Source organism: Augochlora pura, chromosome 10, assembly GCF_028453695.1.
Source record: "Augochlora pura isolate Apur16 chromosome 10, APUR_v2.2.1, whole genome shotgun sequence".
NCBI lineage: Eukaryota > Metazoa > Arthropoda > Insecta > Hymenoptera > Halictidae > Augochlora > Augochlora pura.
The window spans coordinates 6,022,998-6,049,924 of record NC_135781.1 but is presented as its reverse complement, the minus strand read 5'-3'; the positions used below and the strand labels follow the sequence as shown (position 1 = coordinate 6,049,924).

General features: G+C 45.1%; 4 protein-coding genes and 1 long non-coding RNA gene across 6 annotated transcripts; 4 read left to right on the top strand and 1 right to left on the bottom strand.

The window, feature by feature from the left end:
• Nucleotides 1–85: 85 nt before the first annotated feature.
• Ero1l (endoplasmic reticulum oxidoreductin-1-like protein) lies at nt 86–4,466 on the top strand. Of its 2 annotated transcripts, XM_078192366.1 has the most exons (9): nt 86–156; nt 614–894; nt 1,112–1,315; nt 1,493–1,650; nt 1,721–1,906; nt 1,969–2,015; nt 2,096–2,444; nt 2,516–2,809; nt 2,891–4,466. In XM_078192366.1, the coding sequence occupies exons 2-9, from the start codon at nt 769–771 to the stop codon at nt 2,940–2,942; spliced, it is 1,416 nt and encodes a 471-aa protein (XP_078048492.1). In that variant the 5' UTR covers nt 86–156; nt 614–768; the 3' UTR covers nt 2,943–4,466. The 2 variants fall into 2 exon arrangements, with proteins under 2 accessions (XP_078048492.1, XP_078048491.1); XM_078192365.1 differs by lacking the exon at nt 86–156 and having other exon boundaries at nt 408–894.
• Nucleotides 4,467–6,692: 2,226 nt separating this feature from the next.
• On the top strand, nt 6,693–8,790 carry LOC144476322 (D-aspartate oxidase-like). The gene is made up of 7 exons (XM_078193078.1): nt 6,693–6,963; nt 7,288–7,500; nt 7,690–7,918; nt 7,995–8,062; nt 8,131–8,248; nt 8,340–8,441; nt 8,505–8,790. Exons 1-7 carry the CDS (start codon nt 6,779–6,781, stop codon nt 8,613–8,615), a joined length of 1,026 nt encoding a protein of 341 aa, XP_078049204.1. The 5' UTR covers nt 6,693–6,778; the 3' UTR covers nt 8,616–8,790.
• Nucleotides 8,791–9,277: 487 nt separating this feature from the next.
• On the top strand, nt 9,278–13,312 carry LOC144476320 (tubulin polyglutamylase TTLL13-like). The gene is made up of 13 exons (XM_078193077.1): nt 9,278–9,577; nt 9,675–9,750; nt 9,828–10,118; nt 10,181–10,337; nt 10,411–10,511; nt 10,661–10,789; nt 10,879–11,104; nt 11,225–11,406; nt 11,490–11,724; nt 11,804–11,992; nt 12,287–12,625; nt 12,918–13,032; nt 13,132–13,312. The coding sequence occupies exons 1-12, from the start codon at nt 9,349–9,351 to the stop codon at nt 12,984–12,986; spliced, it is 2,223 nt and encodes a 740-aa protein (XP_078049203.1). The 5' UTR covers nt 9,278–9,348; the 3' UTR covers nt 12,987–13,032; nt 13,132–13,312.
• A 256-nt stretch (nt 13,313–13,568) lies between these two features.
• Nucleotides 13,569–23,172, bottom strand: Pygo (pygopus family PHD finger). Its single transcript, XM_078191491.1, has 6 exons — nt 23,095–23,172; nt 20,631–21,003; nt 19,755–20,051; nt 18,652–19,671; nt 18,435–18,580; nt 13,569–18,347 (listed from the first exon to the last, which is right to left on the bottom strand). The coding sequence occupies exons 3-6, from the start codon at nt 19,968–19,970 to the stop codon at nt 18,227–18,229; spliced, it is 1,503 nt and encodes a 500-aa protein (XP_078047617.1). The 5' UTR covers nt 19,971–20,051; nt 20,631–21,003; nt 23,095–23,172; the 3' UTR covers nt 13,569–18,226.
• Nucleotides 21,107–25,333, top strand: LOC144475520 (uncharacterized). Its single transcript, XR_013494882.1, has 3 exons — nt 21,107–21,243; nt 23,451–23,697; nt 25,168–25,333. It is a non-coding gene; the product is annotated as an uncharacterized LOC144475520 (long non-coding RNA).
• Nucleotides 25,334–26,927: the final 1,594 nt, after the last annotated feature.

The following is a 26,927-nucleotide window of genomic DNA, read 5'->3' as shown; positions in this document are numbered from 1 at the left end:
CAAGTATACATATGTACATTCTATAGGTACACGTGGTAGTACCGCGGTGGTACCAAATTTAAATGAAACGGGCGAAGGATAAAAGAGGGGAGTTCAACTTCATATGTACATTACGTGAAATAGAAATTATTTTAGTACTTATTCTTGGACCTCAAAGTAAGTTAACAAAGGATTACACGTAACGTGAACTGTATACATAATCGTTAATTTATAATTAAGTAGATTTAAAGCGATTTATATAATTTATAGAATATTTTAAACATGCCAATATTTTTCACTTTGACGTTTTTAGATACTCATGTACATACATGTTATGCATGCAGTGTTAACGTTAAGTGTGATGTCATATTGATCACAGTTAGAGATTATTTTTTACGAGTGACACAGTTGAATTCCATTTTTTCACTACCGTTATACAGGCATTTTACTTTTGTTTTGTACACGTATAAATTTAACGTAAATATTCGTTTTGAATGCATTTTGTGTAATAAAGTAATTATATTGATGAACATGTACGGTTAGAACATATAATTGTAATGTTAACAAACCACTGTTAATCGATTAACGATATATCAAGGATGAGAAAAATGTCAACGAAGTTTACTTTCGGTAGGAGGTGGGAAGCTATACGTTTCCGATGGCACGTAGTCTGGTCATTGTCATAAAAGCTAGGAAGTGTGTTAGATAGCCGTGGTCGCGGTAATCAGTGATAATAACTTAATTTATCGACGTCAAACGTGACCAAAAGACAGACCAGTGAACATAATTATGACAAGCGGATCCAGTGGAAACATGTTCACCGTTTTTATCCTCTGCACCGTGTTCTTACCTTCTGTTCTACATGCCAATTATTTTGAATCGAACAGTGAAAAAAACGACCAGTGCTTCTGCAAGGTATTATTATTTTTCTTGTTTTTTCATTGTTCAAAATTTCTATTGTGAAAGAAGTGAACATAACCTGCGGGGACGTCTGTAACAGATGGCTGAATATAAAAGCATTTTCCACATAGATATTTCGTTTTAAGATTCTCGAATTAAATAATACAATTAAATGTAAAAAAAATCTATGTAAATATCCATTTAACTAATCATACGTATCATCACTTTTCAGTTGAAAGGTTCCATAGATGACTGCAGTTGCACTGTGAACACTGTGGATTATTTTAATAACCTGAAGATCTATCCCAGACTTCAGAGTCTTCTAGTCAGAGATTATTTTCGGTTTTATAAAGTAAATCTGAAACAGGAGTGTCCCTTTTGGGCAGATGACAGCAAATGTGTTATGCGATATTGTCATATACAACCCTGTCAAGATGTGAGTGATTTAGGAATTATGTAGATTAGTTATTCAAATTTGCAAGTATACAATTTGTAATCATTATTGTTGTCAATATACTTATCCAATAACTTTTCAATGTTTATAATGATTATGATATTATCGTTTTAACAATGGAAAATTACAAACGTGATAGTAAATATTTTTTGTTTACAGGAAGACATTCCAGATGGACTAAAAGGAGATATGCTAAAACATACACACTTTAATGAAAGTCCTGTAGATAAATATAAATCCAGTGCTCAATTTGATGATTGCTTGCGCAGTGCTAAAGATCATAATAAAGAACTTGGTTATTTAAATACAACCATTAGGTAAAAAAAAGTTTCATTGAATTATAAATAGTCATGGTGTTTGTACTATAAACCAATAATATTTCTCCAGTTCGGAAAATTACAAAGATTTTGAATTGTGGAAGCAGTACGATGATGCCCAAGATAATTTTTGTGTCAAAGAGTCTAGTCCTGGAGAATATGTGAATCTTTTGCTTAATCCTGAAAGATATACAGGATACAAAGGACCTAGTGCACATCGAATTTGGCGCAGTATTTATATGGAGAATTGTTTTAGGTACGATTGTATCATATTTTACGATAAAAAAATGGAATAATTTATTATATGCTCAATTTCAGACCAGAAGATTCACCCCATTTTTATGTTCAATCATCGAAAATAAATGGTAAGTTTGCTTAGTATTTACATATAATAAACAGGAAGATCTGTTTCATTTAACACATGTATACATTTTTATTGTTTTAGGAATGTGCTTGGAGAAAAGAGTATTTTATCGCGTTATATCAGGTCTTCATGCTAGTATCAATATACATTTATCCGCAAAATATTTACTCTCGTCTAAAGATACTCTAGTGATAGTGCCTGGTGGTCAATGGGGTCACAATTTAGAAGAATTTCAAAGAAGATTTTCACCAGAGACGACTGGAGGCGAAGGTCCAAATTGGTTAAGAAATTTATATTTCATTTATTTACTGGAGTTAAGAGCTCTGGCTAAAGCTGCACCATACTTAGAACGGGAAGAATACTATACTGGCAACAAAGTACAAGATAAAGATACGCGTTTGGCGATAAACGATATTTTAAGCGTCGTCAAGTACGTTTCATTCCTTAAATTATCGTTCAAACGGAAGTATACACATTTTTCTAATTGCTTGTATGATTTAGGTCGTTTCCAGAACACTTCAACGAAAGCGTTATGTTTGCCGGTGGAGCAGAGGCGCAATTGTTAAAAGAACAATTTAGGCAACATTTTCGTAATATCTCCCGCATTATGGACTGCGTGGGATGCGACAAGTGTAAACTTTGGGGAAAGCTTCAAATACAAGGGCTGGGTACAGCATTGAAGATTTTATTCTCTGGTAAATTTGATAGGTGGGAGCCAACGTTGTATAACTTTAACAGAACACAATTTTATTTGGAAAGAAGCGAGATTGTTGCCCTCATAAATGGTTTGGGAAGGTAAGTACGGTGTTGGGAAATATTTGCACACTTAATCTGTTTGCTCACGTTCATTGAACTAATATTGTTTCTCTTCCGCAGACTATCGGAAAGTATTTACGAATTGGATAGATTTAGACAAATGATGAGATAGCAGGATTACAGTACTTAATTATGTAATTATTACGGGAGAAACATCACACAAATTAAATAATATAATTTATATTTATATAATAAGTTTATCAAATAACTGAATTGGTTAAATGTTACTTGCTAATAATTTATATCTTTTATTAAAATAAGTATAAAGTCGCAATAAAAACTGTTAATTTACGCTCAACGCGTAAAGATCTTTTACTTCTTTAAAATGGGAAAGGATATTATAGTTGAACAGTACGTATCACGTGGATATATTTACAAGATTCTTCCTTAGTAAAATTTTATTGCGATTTTAACGATAATTTTGATTCCATCTGTGATAAACAGTTTATCTATGAGAAAGGAATTCTCATACCGGTTTTGAAAGTAGCATATGTGCAATTTGAATTCAGAAGATAGTGTCTGTTATTTACAGAAATGTATTATACAAATGGGCATCTCTTAAATTTTTAAATTTAACATTCGTTCCGATCGGGATTTGTTGTAGAGATGCATCGTAGTTATTTTCCAGGTATAATTTGAAACAATGTTTACCAGTAGCATTACAGAAATTTATACTGCAACGCGTTCTATTTGATAAGAGCTGTGCATTGTAAAAATTGCCTACGGACGTCTAGTTTTGATAATAGTGAACACGGGCGTACTTCTTTCCGAATAATCTTCTATTCCAGGTTTCTATATTCTTGCTAAAACGATAGCAACATGAAGTATTATATTATTTTCTGATAAATTTACACATACAACATAAAGCTCTACTATTTATATTATGTTGTGTCAGTGGGACAATAATCTTGGTTTCATAAATTCACAGGTACATCGACATATAATTATGTTATCTGTCTTATTTAATTAATTATGGAATACCTATAATTTTAGAAAGATTTATATACCGTTATGTAATTACCAAGAGAGGTAATAGAACTTAGATTTTTGCACAAGTAGCTGCATGTACACGTTTTTTAAATTTATACCGACTTATGCTGCTCAATTTATACTAACTATTAAGTTCAGACGAGGGTCCAGTGTTTTGTAAACGTAGAGCGCTATCATGATGAAATAAATTGATTGTAAATAGCGACGCATAAGCCATTTGACACCATTTATCCTGCATGGTCGGAAATCGACATTATTTTCCCACCAACTCAATATCTCTATATTTTATAAATTTTAAACTATTGCATACCACTGTATATGTACAAGAACATATTTATGCGCTTAATACCACTCGTAAGTCGCCGACCATTTAATCGACTAAATAATGTAATAAAGAATAACAGGTACAGAGCGATATCCAATTTTGACGACGCATGTAATATTTTCATGACAGGAGTTCGACTTTATTATAAGTATGTAGCGTAATCGGCCGTAAACTTACGAGTGATAGTATGCATCAATGTATTACGGAGAGAACAAATTATACTAAAAAATTATTAGATATCTATGTTCATTTCAATTTTCCAATAAAATATGTAAATGAATAGTACTTGACATGAGTATCTCGAATGAAATAAAAACATGTATTAATCAAATTTCTGGAGCTATATAAAACTCAACAATGTTCCTTTATTAGATAAGCCGATAAAGATAGGTTATCGAGCAATCATCTCTATCGATCGGGACATCTTTTCTTCCTCCTATTTTTCCAAGCTTTATATTATTGAATCTTTCTCTATTCATTACCGAAGTTCAAGGAAAGGGATTCAGAAAATTATAAAACTGTAGGGATACTACCCTTTTTTTCGACCCAATTAATTTTCCCTTTAAATTCTTTTATTTCTCGATATCATTAAGGAAATCCTGAAACTATAGCCTATAGTCTACAGATAATAAGTAGTCTGTACATAGCTAATAGGGATATAGAACAAAGGGTTTCAGGCAAGCGTAATTTTTTTGAGAACCATTGCTATTACGGTATCGTAGCCGGTCAATTTTCAAATGTATTTTTCTCGAAACGAATGCTTGATATAACGTCAACATTATCGTTTCGATAATGCTCTTGAATAACGTACACCGAGATGTCTTCGGTGTCGGCTACCCGAACCCGTGAAACGCGATCACGGTTCTGAATAATCGCCGACCACCCTGACGGTGATACTAAGAGGCGATCCGGTGATTGCAATAATGCTATTATCATCTTACTTAATTTGAAAAAAAATACTCGAAATAAAACGCTTCATCGAGGCAATAAATGAATAAAATAATGGTATCCAGTATATTTTTAGAGTACCATAATCGATCGATATGATTTTTCTCGTGAACTTTTTCTTGAAAATTCTATAAAAAAGAAAAATAAATCACTGGAGATTAACTATCTTGGAAGTTTAGCTTTTCAGTCGATCAACGGGAACGTTCTAAAAGCGTCGATTTATGATTTACGAAGATAAAAATCTGTCTTGATGAAAGGGAAACCGATCTCTTACCGAGCATTCCTCAGCAGGAACGCCAAGCTTCGTGGCGACCGAGGCTCGTTTATGCTGTCACTTACACCCTTTATCGCTTCACTTCCGGGCCACGGGCTATATTATGTCTAACCCGCTCGTGTGCGTTGTCAATAAAGACTCGGTATCGTGAATTGTCATCAGGCATTTCGGTGAACAGTGTTCGGGGAGCGTCAGGGAGGGATCGGAGCTTATGGATCAGTTCGTGAATCGAGCATTGGCGTATAAACGACCGCGGCCGCCACGCCGGCCGCATCGGAAACCTCCCTTCCGTGAGTCGTTTTTCGCATGCGGCTTCGTCATTTGATCGTTTAATCGCTCGTTGCTCGCCGACCACGATCGGCTCGCGTACAGTGTTGTTGTAATCCACACAAAAGATAAATAAATCATTTATTATTTGAACTCGTCAATGTTTGCTCTTGTCACGCTTTATACAATACTTCAGTGGCAACCACGAGGTCTCCGCGTCGCTGAATTCTCGCTAACAATAATCACAGAGATTGCCAGTAAGGTGACCGACTTTCCATCCTGTAATGGAAATCTCGGCATTAGGTACGTAATTTCTGATACTGTAATTTTCTGCTTTCCGAGTCTTCCACTTTAAGCTATATACTAACTCGTGGGCCTATAACAACAAAAAGTTTTTGGCCATTACAATCGACCTCGCACTTTTCTCAAATCAATTCTTTTCATTTAACCACTTATTTAATCCATGATTTCGACACCGTCAGAGCAAAGAAGTCTCCCATGGAGGGATCTATTCTTCAGTGGTACGGGAGGATCGTTGCCAGTTCACGTGGAATTTGAATCCCACGTCGCGCCTTCGGTAAGCAGAGTATAAAACCTTTAGTATACGAGAGTTAAAGTATTATGCTCCGTTTACCGTCAGCGCGGTGCGGGACGAGCATCGTTTCACACGTTTCGACGATCGACGGAACAAACTTCTCTCTTCGGCGACCCCTCGCGGTTCCCATATTCTAGCATAATACTGCCGAGAGGTATGCGGGCATTATGCTAGGAATATGCGAAATTGCGAGCTTATTCGATGCCTCGATCGCGGACAAGGGCTTCGTTGCAAGAGGGGAACGACGACGTTTCTGGTTCACGGTCGATCTCCGCTCGGCTTCCGCCAGAATTTCGCACGATTTTTCGATCCGTGCTCCGATAGATATCAATTTCAAACAGGAGTTGCGCGCTTCGCCGCGATTATCGTGGATCGTGAAATTTCTGGACCCGGGACCCCGCGCGAAGGTTATCGTCTACCACGAGAAAAGCTTCCGTTGCGTTTATAATCAGTACGACGCAACGTCGCGCGCGTAGCTGCAGTGTTTAGCAAAGTTGTTACGCGTTCGCGGATTAATTGACAGATTCGTAAGCGAGCGTTTCGACGAAAATGAGGGTGGCGGTGGTGGGCGCTGGAATAATCGGCGTAACGAGCGCGGTTGCGGTGAAAAACGCGTTTCCGCAGTTCGTGGTGCACGTTTACGCGGACGAATTTTCGCCGGACACCACCGGCGATGGAAGCGCGGGCATGCTGCTTCCTTATCTACTCGGAGACACTCCCGTCGACAAAGTATTGTGAGTATTCGGACTTTCATAGCGTTGCGTTCCACGCTCGATTGTACGGCGGTAAGTTCTTGTTGATCTCTACGGTAACAGTTAACCATTTATCAATGCATTTACACAACATAAAACGATAAAGTTTATACAACATTTTAGGTTCACGTTCAATAAATAAATAGATAGGTACGTTACGTTCTAGCTAGATAATAGTTTAAGAGAAACTGGATACCGTGCCAGCTGGTTTCATTTATCGTTGCTGGTTTCATTTATCGTTGCTGGTTAAGATCCCGTAGAAATTTCCAAATAACGTGCAATGGCTCATGGGCGGTGTATCGATAGGAAATGGACCGAGATCACTCGTCGATGGTTCGAGGACTCTTGGAGATCCGGCCAGGCTCCGGAAATGGGAATCGCGTTGCTACCGGCATGCCGCGTTATCAGCGATCCTCGAGAAGCCCCTGATTCTAGTTGGACGAAAGTGGTCTACGGCGCACACAAGCTCTCCCCGATGGAATTGGAGAGATTGAACAAGGACCACGGGGCAAGCTACAAGTACGGTATCCGTAGTATTATGCGAGACTACGAAACTTGAGATAGACAACATTGACATGGCTTCACGAGTTTCCTCACATATTATCTCACACTTTTATTCCCTATTCAAAAGTTAAGCGAGAAATCTCTTTATCAATTGCAGTCCAATCCGTCAAATACGTGCTAACACGGCGTAATAAATGATTCTAGAGACGGTTGGTCGTTCCTCACGTATATCGGCGAGCCGGCTCGCCTGTTGCCCTGGCTGATGGAGAAGTTCGTCAAGTCGGGCGGCGTATTTCATAAGAGAAAAATCGAAAATTTGCACGAGCTAATTGACGGCAATGGATACGACATGGTAATAAATTGCAGCGGGCTCGGCGCGCGTTATCTCGCCGCCGATAACACAGTTACACCTGTCAGAGGTCATGTGGCCAGGGTACGTATACTGGGAAATATGCGAAGCTCGTTCGAAGCTTTCGAATTGCTGCTTATTCGATTTTATTCGATTTCAGGCGACGACATCCGGAACGTCGCACATCTTCTTAGTGAGCGACGACGACTCGTACTACATCATTCCAAAGTAACGAATCGCGCTGCATGGTACAAACAATGTCGACGTCCTGATCGAATTCTTATTTTTCTTTTAAGTTACGAGGTCATGGTGTTGGGCGGTACGCACCAAGAGGGCGACTACGATCGCACGCCACGGGAGGAGGACACGCGGCGCCTTAACAAATGGTGCAAACGAATCATGCCCGCGTTCGAGGTAACTATCGACCAACGCGGAACGATGAGCTCTCGGAGACGATCGTACGCGATGCCACTGTACGCGCCATATTTTACGGCATTCGTTTTAGGGAATCGAGTCGCACAAGGAGTGGGTGGGTCTTCGGCCCGGGAGGCCCAGCGTGCGTCTCGAGTCCGAAGTTCTCGAATCGCCACGCGGCAAGAAGTACCAGGTATCGGAAGTTAGCAAACGTTTGTTGCCACAGACGGATCGATCTCTATGGTATTCGTTTCAGGTGATACACAATTACGGCCACGGTGGTAGCGGTGTGACGGTCAGCTGGGGCTGCGCCATGGAAGTCGTCGAGATCCTTCGACGCAGTCTAGGTTTGAACTCGCGCCTGTAACTTTCGAGGGGGCAATAAAGATACGCATACATATGTATGTACCACGTGTGTCCGAATGTTCGTGTTTCAAACCGGCACCGCGATTCCTACGGTATCCCGTCGTGATCGCGCGAGCCTATTTAGGTGGCATTCGTGATGCTCTTTGTAAATTGCGCGAACTTCGCGGAACGCGGTAAGGCTGCAATTAAGGGAAACGGAGTCAAATGTTCGGGCTGCGTCTTGCGTGGACGGTGCCGCAGTGATATCGACGACGCTGCGTCGCGTCGCGTTGTTAGAAATTCCGCGGACAGCGTTTGTTTCTTCGACGGAGACGGAAACGATTCCGTCGACGATCGTTCGTTCGTCCGCTTGTCCACCGACTCCCTCATATCTCGGTCTCGGCAGTGAACGCGGCGGCACGCGGCGCGGCGCGGCGTTTTCCAATGAAGTTTGCAGTCGCGCGATGGGAAAACAATTGATGGGAGCGGTGGCGCGCGAAACGCGATCCGCCACGATTTTACGAGATAGAGAAACCGGCTTTCGGATCTCGCGTTCCGCGACAAATTGACCGAGCCCCCCCCCTGGATATCAATCCCTCGATAAAACAACAGTCAAATCGCTGCAATCGAGCCTCGCGCGGGTTCGAACGAACAAATCGATGGTCCGCGGTACGATGCGTCCGGTCTAATCGAATGAAACGAATTGATGCCGCGCGACGACTACGTGTCGTTCAAAATAATGAGATACGCCGGACATGAACGTCGCTGGACACAACCGCAGACTTCCCTTGATGCCGAACCGGGAACACGAGCTGATCGCGGAGGGCAGCAACACCAGCGATTCCGAATCGAGTTCTGACGCGCGATCCTGCGTCGTCCACGAGGATCGGTACGAGAAGCTCGCGGTCGGGCCGTTCGCCGAATCGGTCAAGTACGATCGTGAAACGGTCGCGGGCCTGCCGTTGAACAGAAAAGACGACAGAGGTATTTATCGCTTTTGATCCGAACCGAAGCGTTATTTAAGCAACGGAATCCCCCTTTCTTCGAGTTCTTTCTTCTGTTTCCGCGCGTTTTCCGGCAGACAACCTCTCGTACGCGGGCACCGACGCCGACAAGGACGAATCCTCGAACAAGTCCAAGAAGAAGAAGAAACGCAGGTAGGCGACATCTATTGTTCCCCATCCTCTAATGTGCGCGCGATCTCGATCTACCGACGCGGTCGTTCGTTCCAAAGGTTTCTGACGATATGCACGAGCAACTGCAAGTACGAAGTCGTGAGGCGCGTGGCGACGCGCTTCGGGATGAAAGAGGTCACCGAGGACAGCAGCTGGAACCTCTACTGGACGGACCTGAGCGTGAGCATCGAGAGGGCCAAGGACATGAAAAGGTACCAGAAGGTCAACCATTTCCCCGGGATGACCGAGATCTGCAGGAAAGACCTGCTCGCGCGGAACCTGAACCGCATGCTCAAGCTCTACCCTAGGGACTACAACTTCTTCCCGAAGACTTGGTGCTTTCCCGCCGAGTAAGCCGACGATTTACCAGCCTCCTGTGTCGTTCCGAGCACATTTTTTTCTTCGTTTCCAGCCATGGGGAGGCGATGGCCTACGCGAAGCTGAGGCGCTCGAAAACCTTCATCGTCAAGCCGGACACCGGCTGCCAGGGTCGCGGTATTTACTTAACGAGGAACTTGAAGGATGTCAAGCCCTCCGAACGCATGATCTGTCAGGTGTACGTGGCCAGGGTATGTACGTGGCAAGCGTTGTTCTTTTATATCTTCCACGATCAGAATCAACAACGTGTCTCCGTCTTCTCAGCCTTTCCTGGTCGACGGCTATAAGTTCGATCTCCGGATCTACGCGTTGATCACCTCCTGCGACCCCCTCAGAGTGTACGTCTACAACGACGGCCTGGCGAGGTAAAAACCCTTGCTCTCCATGCGTTTCCCCTTTTTTTTTCTGGTACCGCGAGTACCGTTTCGTTTCGAACAGTTCGCTTCGTCTTAAACATTCCCGTTGCTATCGTCGTTATCGCTGCATTGTCAGGTGTGATTCCCTTGGTCGTCAGGTTTGCCACCAGCAGGTACAAGGAGCCGACCGGGCACAATACGTCGAACGTGTTCATGCACCTGACGAACTACGCCGTGAACAAGCACAGTCGAATGTACGTTATCGACGACGAGGTCGGTAGTAAAAGGTCGGTGGGTAATTATCGTTATTGTTTTCGATTCGCTTTTACGGTCCGCTTTAAACTTGCGTCGACAATGGGAGCTGTTTCACGCGCAGGAAAATATCCACCTTGAACAAGTGGCTGAAGCTGAAGGAGGTCGACGTGGAGGAGCTCTGGCGCAAGATCGACGAGATCATTATCAAAACAATTTTGGCGGCTTACCCGATCTTGAAGCACAGCTATCACACGTGTTTCCCGACGCACGACAAAACGTACGCGTGTTTCGAGCTGCTCGGCTTCGATGTGCTGATCGACTGGAAATTGAAGCCGTATCTTTTGGAGGTAATATATGACGATGAACTCGACGCGTTTGCAACAACGAGAAACAAAAATTTAAAAAAAAAAAAAAATACAAAAAGAAGAACGAATCTTTTCTTTGTGGAAACCTTATCGTTGTGTTAGGTGAATCACTCGCCGAGCTTCCACACGGACGCGCAGATCGACAAAGATATAAAGGAGGGTCTTCTGATGGACACGTTCGCGATGCTGAACTTGCAGCAATGCGACAAGAAGAAGATCATCGAGGAGGACAGGAAGCGCGTCCGGGACCGATTGCTTCAGGGAATAATCTGCAAGGAGACCAGGTAAACCGTCTCGATCCCGAGAGATCGCCGGGATCGGGGCTCGGACAGATGGCTAATTCGGCGTGGTTCGTTTCACGGCGAAGTATGAACGATTCGACGATGGTGGCGGCGAAACTCGAAAAACAGGAGCAGGATTATCTCGAGCGACAATTCCAATGGGAGGACGAGCACACCGGGAATTTCCGTCGAATTTATCCGTGCCCGGGCCTGCAGAAGTACGAGCCGTTCTTCAAGCAGAACAGCATCTCCGTGTTCCAGGACACGGTGGCGTCGCGAGCCAGGGAGGAGGCCTCGCGGATCCAAAAGGAAGAGAACGAGGTTGACGACGGCCATCGACCTTTGCTTCTCGTACGAGAAACACACACGTATGCGTAACCAGGACACCGTTGGTTTTCAGGCGAAGCTCAAGGAGCAAGAGAACAAAAAGGTGATCGGGAAGTGGAGCGATTCCAAGCTGCACCCGGAGAGCCCGAAAGTCGTTTACGGTCGCAAGTCGACGTCGACGTCAACGTCCTCGACCACCTCCAGCAATCGCGCGAGGAGTAAATCCGCGGCTACGGTCAAGAAGCATCCGATTCTTCCAAACGTTAGTCCATTCAAGGGCTCGGAATTAAATACACGCGACACGACGATTCTCGTCCCGCATCTTGCTGACCCTTGGTCGCCTAAATATCTCACGCACGCGTACAAACAACCATAAACTGGTGCCAGACGTGGTTCGAGTCGAAAATGACAACCACGATGGAACGCGTAACCTCGGGAGGCGTAGCCCTGGAAATGGCCATGTCGCGTGCACTTAATTCCGAGCCCTGGTCTATTATTCGATCGTAGCCACCCGTTTGCGAGAGTGAATCGATTAATCGATGTTGTCCCGTTTCAGGTGAAGAAACAAATTGCGAATACGATTCCAATAATTGAGAATACTCTGTACTCGTTCGAGCCGGAGATCATCTGCGAGTCCGAAGAGCGGGAGCGCATCACGGCACTGGCCCAGCGGGACTTCTTGATCAAGAGCTACGGCATGCTCGAGCAGATCTACATGGCGATGAAGAGGAACGGCACGCTGCGAGCCATCGACGAGAAGAAGTACGGATTGTACGGTAGGCTCGGTTGCATCGAGAACGGGACCAAGAGCGCGGGCCTCTGTAGGCACAAATGTCATCACCATCGTCGTCGGCTCGCAATGGAGGTCACCGATTCGTCGCAGTTCACCGTGAAAGCAAGTAGCTCGTGTCTTCGCGTGACTCATACAATTAGTGGAACAGATACCGCGCTATCGTCGACGGAAGAAAACGGGGGGGGGGGGGGGGGGGGGGGGGGACGGGACGTTCGGTCGGGACACCCTATAGATTCTAAAGCATGTGGTACGCGTGTTTGTACCCTCGGTAAAGGTTTACAGAAGACGCGACGGTGTCGCTCGTGTCTGTTCCACCGATAGGATTCCCCTGGGAAACGGTTCGCTTTCGGCCGGGATTAAACGCCCGTCCTCTCTCTCTCCTCTCTTTCCGCAGGACAAAGTACCGGCGGATGACATTTCGTTTACGAACGCGGGCAAAGCAATCGCGGACAGAAGGTGTTGAGACCGCTTGCTCGGGCTTTTCTTTTCTTTCTCGAAGAATGCGCGAGGTGAGAGACGAGCCAACCCGCCCCCGTCCCCCCGGGGGGGGGGGGGGGGGGGGGGGGGGAAGACGGGAGCTGTAAAACAGGTGTATCGACGTGTTACAGATCTCGAAGTGACTTGCAGCGAGACGCGGGTTCACGTTCGATCGAACGTAGCGCGCAAATTTTTCGGTGGACCGGCTGAATTCGAGAAAAGCACCAACACCCCTCGCGGCCGACGCTCCGTCGAACGTGGCGCGCCTGCACACGAGACGATTCCGTCGACTCTGTTGATTCCCGTTCAGACGATGTCAAGAAAGCTGTCGGGACGACGTCGATGCGAGAGCGATGTTTCGATCAAACGATCTCCCGTATTTCTAGCATATCTCCCCCCTCCCGCAACGAATCTGCAAACCTTTTGGTTAATAAAATATTTTTCATAAAACGACAACAGAGATGGTCGCGTGTTTCTTTCGGTACCAAATCACGTTCGGTGTTCGATGAGATCCGTTGGTGGCGTTCGCAGGTCGACACGATAGAAGAGACGATTGTAAAAACCAACATGGTATGGATTTGTTATTTCAAGTGCCATATAAATATGTACAATGAGTGAACATGTACACGCCGCAGGAAAACGAGAATGATTCCGCACGCGGTTCCTGTGGTCGGACCGCGTGCCGGAATAGCGAGATACGCACGCCGATCTGTAATATGTATAACAATTTTGTTTTTTTATTGCTGACGTACATACATATATATTTATATACACACACCTGTATATATATATATACATGTACATACATACATACTCGGTATTCACACGATAAAAAATAATGAACAATTTGTTCTGTCTGTAGCCGTTCTCTTTTCTTTTTGTTTGCTCGGCGATGACAACGGTGACCGCGTGCAGTTTTTTTTTTCTTCGGACGTCGCGCGCAACGGTGACTCGAAAAATGTTCCACGTGTGTTTCCCTGGTTTTTCTTTTCTTTTTTTTTTTTTGATTCGGTTAGATCGACGTCCCCAAGGGCTGCGGGAGACGAAGATCGGACGATCAACGATCGCGTTAACGGCGACGCGTTTATCGAGCGCTCGTACAATCACCTGAAGCATTAAAATTAAACAACGAATACAAGTTGGTTGGCGGTAACGAACATCGGTGGCGTACAAAATAATGACAGAACCGTGACAGTGATAATAACGACGAAGCGCCGCAATCGAATCGCGTTATCGGCTCGCTCGACTAACCATCGTGCCTAGGTCCGCAACCAGTGCCGGATTAATCAATTACTTTGCGGTCTCGTTTCGATAGGTGGTATTATGCATTTTGGAGATAACGTTCGCCTAATGAAGTTGGAGCTATTTTGGAATAGTTAACCGATGTCCACGTGAACGCGTTTCTGTTGAAATATTTGCCGATCGATGAATTTGACGTTGCTCGCAACCGAGACTTTGCTGGGCCAACAAACATGGTTATCCAGAGAGGAAGAGGCGCGGATGGGGTCTCGACCGCTTCCAAGTTTCATTTAACGCTGTTTTTTCTCGATTCGCCGAGCTCCTTTTTTTCCGGCCCCCAAGTTTAATCACACGTATGCAGTCAAAAGCGAGAAACAACTCGATACCACACGCACTCGCACACACACACACACACACACAAGCACAGGCACGCATTAATGATTCGTGGACGAGATACAGGGGGTATTTACAGGTCGCGTTATCGCGGGTTTCGTGTCGTTTCGTCAGCACCGTGTCGAGTTCCTTCGAGGATGTAAAAGGCATTGCTGTTTTGCGTGTACGGTGCACACAGGGTATAGCGAAACGCTGGCTATTTTCGTAGACGATTCTAGTATTCTATACCCCGCGGCTGGTGAGGATATCATTTGCACGTCGAGTGGTTTGTTTGTTGTTTGGAAAAGTAACTTTTGTCGCGATATATATTTGTGTGAATCGAATATTCGCTAGTTGCTAAGAATCGGCGTGTCATGCTTTCAATATGTTAACACTAGAATCGCCGGAAAGGGAGGGAAAGCCCCTTTTTCCATCCTCGCGCCCCCAAGCAACGCCTTTTCTCTGGACCAAACTATTTCAAGCTTAATCCGTGGCATTCTTGTGTACAAAGTCGTCCGCGACAGATAAAAAGAAAGTAACGTTAATGATTTCCGGCGTGACCTCACCCCCCCCGACCGCCGCGCGACACGACACATACACAGGGTGTCCCGGTGAAACAGGATCGCTTAAACGTTTGCACGGTAAATCTTTTCGGCATAAAATCATGCGATTTCTTAATAAAACTTCACAGTTGCCGATTTAATCTTAAACAACACCGCGTATTTTATCTTCCGTATTCTTATAGGGCATGGAAAAAATGAGTCACGACGACCTCGATAAACATACCGTTACGATCATTTCATTCTGAAATATTTAATGTTGCGTCCAACAGATTCCGGAATTAAATGATGCGTGGTTATTCATCTTCTCATGCTTTATACTCTATAAGGATATCGAAGAAAAGAACGGTTTCTTTTTTTATAACGACAAATATGACAGTGATTAAGGTCCTGTTTAATCGAAACACTCTCTGTACAACAAAAATACGCGAAGATGGTATTTTCTCTCTCCCGCTCTCTTTTCCTATTCGTTGTAATACTAGTATGAGCATTATGTAGTTATAGGATCCTGTGTTTATGTTACGCGCGTGTAATATTCGTTAAAAAGGATTACAGTAAAACAAGCTTAAAAGCGTGGATTACACAGAGAGAAACGCCGAGCAAAAGATCGTCGGAACAACGGGAGCGTCTGCGGCATAACAGAAACCAGGCATCCAGTTGTTCCGAGCGACTCTAATACCTTTTCGAAATTAGTTCTCCGTTTAATACAGGCGTGAAATACGTAAAATGATAAAATTGGCTATATTTCATACATATGTATATATGTATGTAGAAAAGAAAAAGGAAACTATACAATCCGTGGGACTCGTTTAATTTCGCGTTAGCTGCCGACGGAATTCAGTTTTTCTCTTCTCCCCGTTTCCTTTTATTTTCTACTTCGTCAATCGTTCGCGTCGATTGTACTTGATTGTATCATTAGTTACACCAAGTATCCGATTCGACAGATTGCGGACCTCCACGCGAATCCGAAAACAAATTATTTGTATAATTTTTGCTAACTCTTGCGGGGTCCAAAAAAAGCGTGTCACATTAATTTTGATAATGATTATCAACGTAAATTGATTAGTCGAATAGTCTACGTACTGATTCAAATTGGTATTTTAGTTTAATAATTGCTGCGAACGCATAAAGGTCCGCAGTCCACCGATGACAAGGGGCGTGTATTCGATATAGCGTATGTATGCGCGAGAGTGATTGTTTACGGTGTGTGTGTGTGTGTTTGTGTGAAAATTTCGTTACTGTAACTAAACACGACACTCCATTCGGTACATTGACGTAGTATCTTGAGCTTGATTCCTGTTCGCACGAATTCGTTACCGTCGTTCTTCGAGAAAACAAAGTTCTCCGTGCTTTTTTCGACTTTTCATCCGCGATACTTTTCATTAAGATAAAGGTACTGCAAACAACGCTGTACAACAGATTTTTACTTATTACGTTCCCGCGAGCAACACGCGAGTTTTGTGAATTTTTAAAAAATTTACGAAAGTCGCGAATTGCCGCGCCGTAATACAGATACTGGACCGTAATTATACTGACTATCATTAAGTCGGGCGAACGAATTCCTGTAGTTATCGGTTCTCTTTTCAGAACACACGGAGAACCCACGTAGAAAAGTTAAAAGAACGCGTTATTGATGCATGTCGAATGAATTAACAGCATAAACCATGGCAAGAAAGGATATACGATCTTCGGTGAAACAGAAACTTGTCCCTCACTTTCCACCGTCTCTTTCTCTCTTAACGATACAAGCCTTCGATAGATCTCCGCAAACAGATAGAAATATTTTTATACATATGCTGTATTAAAACTTCTATTTACATTCTGGATATACTCTAAACTATAACACTAACATATTTCGAAAGTATATAACTGACCATGGTTTATACGAAAATACTTGAAATATAAAAATACAAGAGTTGCAGCACTTTCATATGTGTTAATACGTTGTTTGAGGGGAAGGAGGGAGCAAAGAAACAGCGTTTGTTCGACGTGTTTCTTCGAAGCACCCAAAATACTTCGGTAATCATTGAATTATGCGAAAACACTGGATTCAGGATATCTTTTTCGACGTCTCAAATACTCCATGGTAGATATGAACATTTACAATAAAATATCGCGTTACGAGAACAATTTCGCAATTGTCTCGTATTCACATAACTCTGTCCTTAAATAGTTAAATGTGCATTCATCCTTTCTCCCTCTTTCTTTATTTTTTATTTTTTTTAGATTTTTGAAAGAACCACTCGATGCTTTTTGGAGTTCCCATGATCGACGCGACGAGCCTGATGACAAACAGCGATATTCGTTAAATGATACACACATTGTCGATGTGTAATTTACCAGGAACGTTCATCCGAATTTCAACGAAACGAGCAAAAGATTCACCTTTCATTTACCTGTCAGTGGTGTGTATTTTCTAGCATCCATTTATCGTTAATCGTCATGTGTATATTTCTTTACTGTACACATATGCTTATCCTTTCAATTTTCGAATTAAATGCAATTAACAGTTACGATGACAATCGAACGAGGTGTTACCACGTTTTTATACTCTTTCAAACACTTCTCTCACTCTCTTTTTTATATTTTTTTTTCATTATTTTGTTTCTCTCACAGCTTTGTTTAAAAAACGTGCATGCCTCCTGGACTTTTGTTTCTAATATGTTTTTACGTTCAAACGTTAACAGAAAACAAATCAACCGTCTAGAAAATCCTCTCGAGCTCATATTATAAATAAATTTTTTTGTTAAACGGACGAATCCACTTGTCATGAACAGACTCAAAATTTCATTTAACTTTCGAACATATGTTGCTCCTTCGCCGTCCTCTGAATCATCGATACCACTCGCAATGATACCCTAATATTTCAACAAGTTAAAGCTAAGATATTAACAAACAGCGCATGTTTATAATATATGCACGATTTCGCCCGTGCACTAGTGTATATCGCATGTGTATACGTGTGTGCAATCGCACGCGCACATGTGCGTGTTACAAGGTGTAAACGCTAACAAAGAGTCACTCGTGCGTCGCATATACGACGTGTCAAGAAGTGTTATGGTTTAAATTTGACCAAAGGTATATTTTTCGACTGCAAACACTTATCACACACCCATTCCGCGTAAACCTCTGCTGTTAATAATTGATAGGCGGTTTCCGATAATCCTGTGCATCCTCTGGAACAAAAGAATCAACTATATTGTAATAATTGATTAGCCGTTGGTTTGGATGTTATACGTACAAATGACATACTTGTAGCGTACCTGTGAAACCAGAAATTGCAACCAGATTCGCAAAGAATCGCTTGGTCGTTATCGTGCACTTCTTTGTGACACACTCCGCAAGGATAAATGGGCGGAGCATTGGGATTCTGTGGGTTAAATACCATTGGTTGGTTCGGAGGGTATATCTGGAACAATATTAAATAATTATCTATTTGCTCTTCGAGTACTTGAAGAATTTTACTGTTGAAAAACTTACCTTTCCTGCAGAAACTGGCATTGGTTTTGGTCCCATTCCTGGTGGGCCTTGGAAACCATGGGGTGGCATAGAACCACCCATATTAATGGGATGACCTATCGGTGGACCGCCACCCATATTACTGGACATAGTGCCCATCGGGCCTGCCATATGGCTCATTTGATTGTGATGACTGATACTCATATTGGACATATTATTCATCGGTGGTCCGCCCATGTTCATGCTATTTATTGGATTCGGTCCGCTCATGTTCATATTGTTAGATACCATGGAGCTCATAGTGGTCATAGGTCCGTTCATGGGCCTCCCTAAATTGTTAAGGTTATTAGCCATGTGATTCGGATGGGGTTGAGATCCATTGTGTCCCAATGGACTGTTCACATTGTTCATAGAAGGTCCATTCAATGGACTGTTGGGTGGTATATGGCTATTAATATTATTCATATTCATTGGTCCATTGGGCATGTGATTCGATCCACCCATAGTGTTCATGGGAGAACCTAATGGACCACCCATAGGACTGCCCATACTGTGTCCCATATTATTCATAGGACTGCCCATTGGTCCACTGTTCATGTTGTTCATCGGACTACCCATGGGTGGACCGCTGAGTTGAGAATTACCCATGTGACTCATATTCATGTGATTATTCATGGTATTCATTGGACCGGGTGGCATATTGGGACCCATATTGTTCATGGGACTCATACCACCTATCGGCGCGTGATTCATGGGTGACATGGCGCCCATATGATTCATATGATTCGTCATAGGCGAGTTTCCCATAGGACTCATGCTACCCATGTTATGAGGCATCATAGGACTCATTCCACCTATCGAAGTTAAAGGACTCATGCCTCTCATGGGCGGTCCACCAATGTGATGTGGGTGATGCGGATGCATATGGGGTGGTCCACCGTGCATCATGGGAGATTGTGTGGTTTGTGGCGGTGTATCATCAAAAGGGTTACTTGCCACTATCGTGTCTCCATACCCCGTCAATGGCGGAGGTAATAAATCCTGGAAATGCATACTTGTTGTTAAACAAAGAACTGGGTGATGCAATAAAGTGCACATGGAAGTAACATGTAACACCAACTTACCTGCACGGATGGAGGTTGTTGCGGCGGAGGCTGTGCAACATTCGAGTTTGTACGTCTCTTCTTTTTGGGGTTGGCACCGGCGGGTGGTGGTGGCGGTGGATGAGGGTGTGCAGAAGATTCAGGATGTGGGGCACTAGGTCCCATATTCACACCCATACCCATACCCCCCAAAGGCATCCTCGCAAAGGGTGGCATGCCTGCAATATTGTGGCTCATTTCCCTCGCTCTCTTCCCTTATTTTAACATGCCTTATCAGCACCACAATATTTTCGGTGACAAGCGTCTTCCGCTGCTCCACTAATTTTTAAGAGATGAAAAGGAACGCGTCATTACATTTCACCATCTCATGACAATTGTTCTTAAGAATATTTTTAAAATATCTAAAATTCATTCACAACCTATCCTATAGTGAAATCATAGAGCCGTTTATATAAGATATAAATTATTTCATAAACCTGCAAAACCGTTTTTTCGCATAGATTTTAGGTTGCATGACTTATAAAAGTTGAAGATAATCGTAAATTTATGACTGCATACAGATAATCGAATACACGTACGATTGTAAGGTATTATATCTGTGTATGTAAATATAAATAAGGTATACTTCGGAGTGGGTTTACGAAAGAATGATCGTTCGTGTAAAAATAATACATATTCTCGAACGACAGTACGTTCGCAGCGATAAAAGTAACGTAAAAAAAATAGGTAACCCCTTGAAAAGAGAACAAAATAAAATCCGCCGATGCCAGTTTCTCAGACCAACCTAACCTACACATTTTTCCAAACCATCTACCTGTGCTCGTCGATACGTAATAAGGCGCGTATGGTTTCGCGATAAATATAGGCCAGAGAAATAAAGACGGTCCGTGTACTTACCAGCGCATTATAATTGACAAGATATCGACGCGTACATGGCTCTCCCGTTTTTTCGGCAGGGACCAAACCATTGAATTGTGTCGTGCGCCTAGCTAGCTTTAATGGTTGGATCGACGCGATTCTTTGTTTCTCGCGTTCGCACTTTACCAGTCACATATTTTACGGTAGCACGGGCCGATTTCACATTCAAGAATCCGCAAAAAGGACACGGTAAACACTGGCGAGATGTCAAAAGTGTACGAAGCAAGGAAACGCACGCCAGCCTTTCAGGTCGCCATTGTCGCGTTACGCGTGTCCCTGTGGTTGTATTGTTCCGCGCGAGGATACTGCACGGTGCATCGGACAGATGTCGTTACCGATTGCATTCCTGGAACTTTCGAATGGTCATGTAAAACTCAACAATACTCGTGTAGTAAGTCGTAGTAGGTCGTAAATAATTGCAAATGGCGGAGTAATAATAATAATAGTAATAGTAATCGTATTAACAGTAGAAAAATCACTGTGTCTAGTCGAGAAGTCAAACGGAATTAAATCGAGTGAAATGAAACGAAAAGAAAAATTAATAAGTTCAAAAATTAAGGAAACATACAGTACTCAAATGAAAAGATAAAATGTAAGAAACGATATTGCATTTAATATGGCGCATAAAAAATATTGATTAGTATTACTTATTAATTATTGTTGCAATTATGTAATTTGGATAATATTTATGTGGATGGGAAAGAGGAAAGATCAGCGATTGAAGGAGGGAGGGGAAATGGAGATCCTAAAAATTGTGAACTAGATCAGGTGAGAGGCTAAGCAACTATTAGGTTTTCAAGTATGAAATGCATACTTTACTCTATAATTTGACTATAAAATCTACGCATTTCTTGCTGAATGATCTAATAGGAGGGTTGAGGAAGTTGAGAGAGAATCTGGGATGGGAACTAATGTAGAGACTAGGTTCAAGGAAGTACGGTACAGTAGGTAAAGAAGTGCAGTAAGCGAGGAATTAGGAAGCTAGGGTAGGGTGTAAGAAAATAGGAACTAAGAAATTACGGAAGGATCTGAGGAAATGGGCGGCGATTACGGATGTTCCAGGAGGGTAGGTGAAGAGGAAGAGAGATAAGGAAAGATAGAAACGGGAAACCAAGAAGGAGTCCTTTATGGTCGAAGGAGTCCGTCGAGTTCAGCGGCTCAGAGGGCACTGGGAATTTTTGACTGCGCTACCTTATCCATCTCCGGTTGCCCTAACTTGGACGCATGACAATAGATCTGTTGCGTAGCGATCTTGACGGAATTTATGAGATACTATCGATCCTCGTTAATGAACGCGTTCTCGTAGGCACTCGTTGCATTCGAACGGTATTTCACCGAACGGAGTGTAGTTTCTCAGCTAAGAACATGGACAAAGTTGCAATCGATCTTTATATTGCTTTATACTCGATACGTGTTGCCGAGCTGGTTTCAATAGCAGGAAAAAGCGTCGCCACGATTAATCCTCCGTGGAGAAACGTTTTTAAGCCGTGGGGAAAGTCGGAGTAGCGAACTTCGGCCAAGATGGAGCAGTTTAGTTTAGACTTTAGAGCATACGTTACTTAGACAGCACTATTACGCGCGGCTGAAATTCTCCGTCGCCCTCCTTGTCTCTCTTTCGACGATTCCGCGTGTTGCACCCTCCATCCACATTAGAATCCCAGAGTTGTCTCTGTGACCCGAGAGTGGAGGCTGTACACGTCACTTTAATTATTTGAGTTACATTAGCAAGTTAGCGTGGTTTAACAACTGGAAATGGGTTTCGTGCAATATCTACTGTGGACAGTTGCCTTCCAGCTATTCGTGATACAGTTGGCGAAACTGCGATCAAGTTGTCTTATCTTCGCCGTGTTTTATTTCGATGAGGACACCCGGGGCCAGATGTAGAGACAGGGCCGACAGAGAGTCGATGGTATACGTTCTTTTCTGGAATGTTCGTTTCGTCGCGGGAATCGAGTCCGAACGACAACGACGACGACGACGACGACGACGACGACGACGGCGGTGACGACGACGTTCGCGTTCGCGATTGAACGAAAATAAGACTGCCAAGTCGTTCGAAGTCGAAGATTATCTCCGCGCTTCGTTTCGACGAATTTCTGCACGTTGCTCAGGTCCGCTCGATAAGATATAATATTTGAAGAAGCTCTCGAGTCCTCGAGAAAAAGGAAATCTCGAACATTCAGGTCAGACGCTTTCGGCTGGGAGGCTGGTACCGGTTCATTGATTCCGTTAATCGGCCGGCCACTTACCGCTTATTTCTATCGGGGAATGGATTAACCATCCGTGGAAAATCACTCGGACTTAAATCAAAAAGCTTTCGTGCACGTGTGCGCGTGTACGTGTCCATATTACCCACGTAGCACGACAGACAACCGTCGTCGGATCCATCGAACCGAGTCTCGCGATTAGGGAAGAACGCGTGTATACTTAGTCCAAAACTTACCATTGAAGTTCATCATCAGCCTTAGAACAGAAGAGGCATTAGCAGTCGCATTAGCAACTACCCTGCGCGCCCATCTAAAGTTTGCGCATTAAGACAGTTTACTATGACATAGTCATGGGCTCGTTTCATCTTCAATTCTCCCCTTAAAAGCGTAAGGAACAAAACGGGGCTGGCATTAACGGTTAACCTTTGGCCTGCGGGTACTTAAGTACCGGGTCTTTCGTGACGCGGTGTATTTAAGCGATCACATTTATCAGTCCATTTTTGGCAGTTAACTGAAATAAATGACTGTTATAGTGGAAGCAACGGAAAGGCTTACGTGAAATAGATTCAAAAATGTGTTCGTACTATTGTAGAAATGGTTTGCTGTTCGAGGATTAATCCTTCGTCGTCACAACTGCTTTGGTTATCGGAGAGAGAGAGAGAGAGAGAGAGAGAGAGAGGGAGAGAGAGAGGAATGCGAACGACGCGCGGCTTTTCTTCGAAATAGAGGAAAGAACGAAGGGGCAGATAGTCGATGCGGCAATCGAAGAACGACGCAAATGGATTTCACAAATAGTCGACGCTCACCGCACAAATACGGCACGCCGATCAGTCAGTCTTGTTGGTACACGGTCGTGTTCAGCATAAGAACGAGCGATTCGCGCGAATTATCGAAAGACGATGTCGCCGTCGCGTATTTCATTCCGCGAATGCATCCCGCCACGTCCTTGCCGCGTCGCGCGTCAAAAATTTGCTTTCGCATTAGCTTACGCCCGAATTGTTTAGCTTCGCCGAGCAGCTTTTTCCGTCGCGGCGCGTCGTTCGGCGTGCAACGTCGAGCGAGGAGCCGATGAACACGTACGAGGAGAGAAACCATCCTTGACCCGGTACGCGGTACACGGCCTTTCGAGGCAAACAATTTCCATGACACGTTTCCAGCGACGAAACAAACGATTCGATCGTCGTGTTGTACCACGGTTTCGAAAGCTTTCGAGCTCCGCGGCATCTCCCGCGAAGCCTTTTACCTCTTCGACGCTCTATTATCAAGAGTTCCAAGTTGAAAAGTTAGATTGAAAACGAACGAAACAAGAGAATCAGAAATTTTAATTTCTCGCCGAACCGAATGGCGCGTGCTGCGCGACGCTCGGCTCACGGGAGTCAACAGGATCGCGAAACTGTGACGTAGGAATCACGGCTCGTAGATTCTGGAGCTAGCCGTTACGCAATCGGTTTTTCGAAATCGCGTCGCGTCGAAGTAACAGTCATCTCTCGGGAATTAAAGTAACCGGAAAATCGCGCTTTCAACGTTCCGCGCCGGGCGGAATACCGATAAAGCGAGCGATCGAATCTAGGAATTGTCGTCAATGGACACGCGTCGTCCAGGGGACACCATTTTCGAACGGGCCTGCGAACGAAATTACGCCGACGATTGTTCAAACTGACAGGAGAAAGGCGCGGCCGAACGCAATTTTCATGTGTTCATTGGTCGCGATCGATTGGCGTCGAAAGCGTGGCAAAGCGCGGTCGTCCCTCGCGATTATCGGCGCATTCGGAATTTCCGGCTCGGCAAAATGACACGCGGCGTCGGAAATTCTGCGACGAAGCCGCGCGCAACCAGTTGAATTCGCGCCCGCGATCTTACGCCGACCGCTCGTTAACGAGATTCGCGTCGGGCGATCGGTGCTCGCAAGTCGCCGCGCGGCGGCTTTTCGGTACGGGGTCTCGATGCTCGGAGCGGTCGGACAAATACCAAATGGCAGTCAATTGGACCGGGGCGAAGCCGTCCGCCCGCGTTCCACGGGAAACGAACGCGAAAATCTTGAAGCGCGCCCAGGCACGACTTGTTGCGGTGGCGTAAACGTACCTCGAGACTGGCGGCCGCTCTTTATCGCAGCTTATCCTCGAGGTGAACGGCCGAGCGGATCGTTTCCGGGAAACCGGCGCTACTTCGTGTCCATTCAACAACGGTTTCATCCGCCTTTTCCTACTTTCTCCTTTGCGCGCGCGCGCTCGCCTCTGCGCCTGTGCGTCCGCGCGCTCGCTCGACGGAGCGTGACGCGTACCAGTGAACTTTCACCTTGGGATTTCCAGTTTCCAGGCTTCCAGTTGCCAGTTTCCAGTTTCTAGTTCGTGCGCGGTGCCCCCGCGCGATCCCGTCGAAAATCGCCGGGAAATCGTGGGAGAACCGTCGAATCGGCGCAAAAGCACGCGCCGAATTCCCGCCGTCAGCCAATACTCCTCCTCGCCGGGCCTGATTTCATTAGCTCCCCTCTCGGCCGGCCACGGCCGAACGCGTTAACGATCGAAGACGTATATCGTTAAAGTTTTTCCAAACCAACTCCGAGCCAGGCCAGCCTGAATTTCCAATTCCCTCGGGCTTCGGGGGGGGATATTTTATTAACCGGAAGAAGTTGCCGCGTCACCGGCCGACTGTTTCTTCTCCGCTGCTTCTACCGCCCGGCCGGTTCTTTATCGCGTAATTAGTTTTAAGAATCGGGGGAACGACCGGATGCCGCTCGGCGTCTCGCGACGTAGCGGGACGACCGTCGAGAGCCTCCGAGAGCCCGGTTGATTCCCTCGAATCCGCTCGCACAGCGAGATTAACCTTTCCGCTGCGGCGCGTCTCTCACGGAAACCGTCCGCCTCCGCGCTCGCGCTCCGGGGTTTTACCCCCGCCCCGCGCGTCCCTCGAAACTAAAGATCGAATCGCACGGGTGAATCGGACAGTTTCGCGAACGGTCCCGATCGTTCCCCGTGCAGAAAAATAAAAGCCGCGCGACGAAAGTCGGGTCGTATATCTCGACGGCGAACGACTTCTCCTCGATTTCGGGGCGGGCGCGATTCCACCTGACGACGGGACGTGCTCGCGCGTGAAAGCGGGGACCGATCGCGAGACGAGAGACGCGATCATGCGAATGTAACAACCGCGCGGGTCCGTAAACTTGCCGCGATTTAATTGAAAGCAACGGGGGGGGGGGGGGGGGGGGGGTGGAAAAGGGGCGGCGGGGGGGGGGGGGGCGGGACGGCGGGGATCTCCGGGAGCCGAGATTTATGTCCCCGTCCGAGAAAGGAATCGCATTGCGCGGTAAGTTATTCGAATTTTCCCGGAAGAGATTAGCCTTGATAAAAGGGCTGGAAATAGGACCGAGCCATCCTTCTCCGACTCTAATCTAGCGGCGAGCCGGTCCCGTTGATCCACCCGCTACCGCCGCTGGATTTATTTCCCGGTCGAGAATTTACATGCGTCCGAATATCGCCGGGTCCGCGGGGCCGCCTCGATTTGTATTATGCTTGTTAGCGACGAACTACATTTTTAGTCGCGACCGAGCCGGGGACGCGACGTTTTTTTTTGCTCTCGGGTCACTGCCGCGGCCACCGTTAATTTCTCTCGACGCGCGAGCACGGATTACGTTTACGAAACCGATTAAGCGTTTTATCTCGCGCTAAGTGTTTGCTCGGCGAATTCATTTGGGTGCACCGAGGTCGGTCGAGGCGGCTAAAAAATTTGGGACGTTATTCCGGAGGAGCGGCGGAGAGCGTCTACTTATCGACGGTTTTTCTCCGGCGAATTTTCGGCCAGCCCTCGGAACGTCGGACCGATCCTCTCGGCGATATCGCCGAGAGGATCGCTCATTACGACGGGTCTCTGAGCGGTCCGGCGACGTAATCGTCGAATAAACTAGCCGCGGGTAGGAATCACCGAGCGACGAATCGCGCGACGTGACCAACAGGACAATCAGCCATATCAATCCTTTATTCCCTTCCCCGATCCACCACTCCGACCCCCCTGTCCTCTCTTCGTCGACCCCACCCCACCCTTCCGGCTTTGGCGGGTGAACTCGTTCCGTTCG

Coding starts and splice junctions, on each gene's coding strand:
- Pygo (XM_078191491.1), bottom strand. CDS start 19,970: ATGAGCCACAATATTGCAGGCATGCCACCCTTTGCGAGGATGCCTTTG. Junction 18,581..18,651: donor TGCCAGTTTCTGCAGGAAAG/GTAAGTTTTTCA, acceptor ATATTGTTCCAG/ATATACCCTCCGAACCAACC. Junction 18,348..18,434: donor TGCAATTTCTGGTTTCACAG/GTACGCTACAAG, acceptor CTTTTGTTCCAG/AGGATGCACAGGATTATCGG.
- LOC144476322 (XM_078193078.1), top strand. CDS start 6,779: ATGAGGGTGGCGGTGGTGGGCGCTGGAATAATCGGCGTAACGAGCGCG. Junction 8,063..8,130: donor TCGTACTACATCATTCCAAA/GTAACGAATCGC, acceptor TTTTCTTTTAAG/TTACGAGGTCATGGTGTTGG. Junction 8,442..8,504: donor CACGCGGCAAGAAGTACCAG/GTATCGGAAGTT, acceptor TATTCGTTTCAG/GTGATACACAATTACGGCCA.
- LOC144476320 (XM_078193077.1), top strand. CDS start 9,349: ATGAACGTCGCTGGACACAACCGCAGACTTCCCTTGATGCCGAACCGG. Junction 11,407..11,489: donor ATAATCTGCAAGGAGACCAG/GTAAACCGTCTC, acceptor TTCACGGCGAAG/TATGAACGATTCGACGATGG. Junction 11,993..12,286: donor AGCATCCGATTCTTCCAAAC/GTTAGTCCATTC, acceptor GTCCCGTTTCAG/GTGAAGAAACAAATTGCGAA.
- Ero1l (XM_078192366.1), top strand. CDS start 769: ATGACAAGCGGATCCAGTGGAAACATGTTCACCGTTTTTATCCTCTGC. Junction 895..1,111: donor ACGACCAGTGCTTCTGCAAG/GTATTATTATTT, acceptor ATCACTTTTCAG/TTGAAAGGTTCCATAGATGA. Junction 2,810..2,890: donor CTCATAAATGGTTTGGGAAG/GTAAGTACGGTG, acceptor TCTCTTCCGCAG/ACTATCGGAAAGTATTTACG.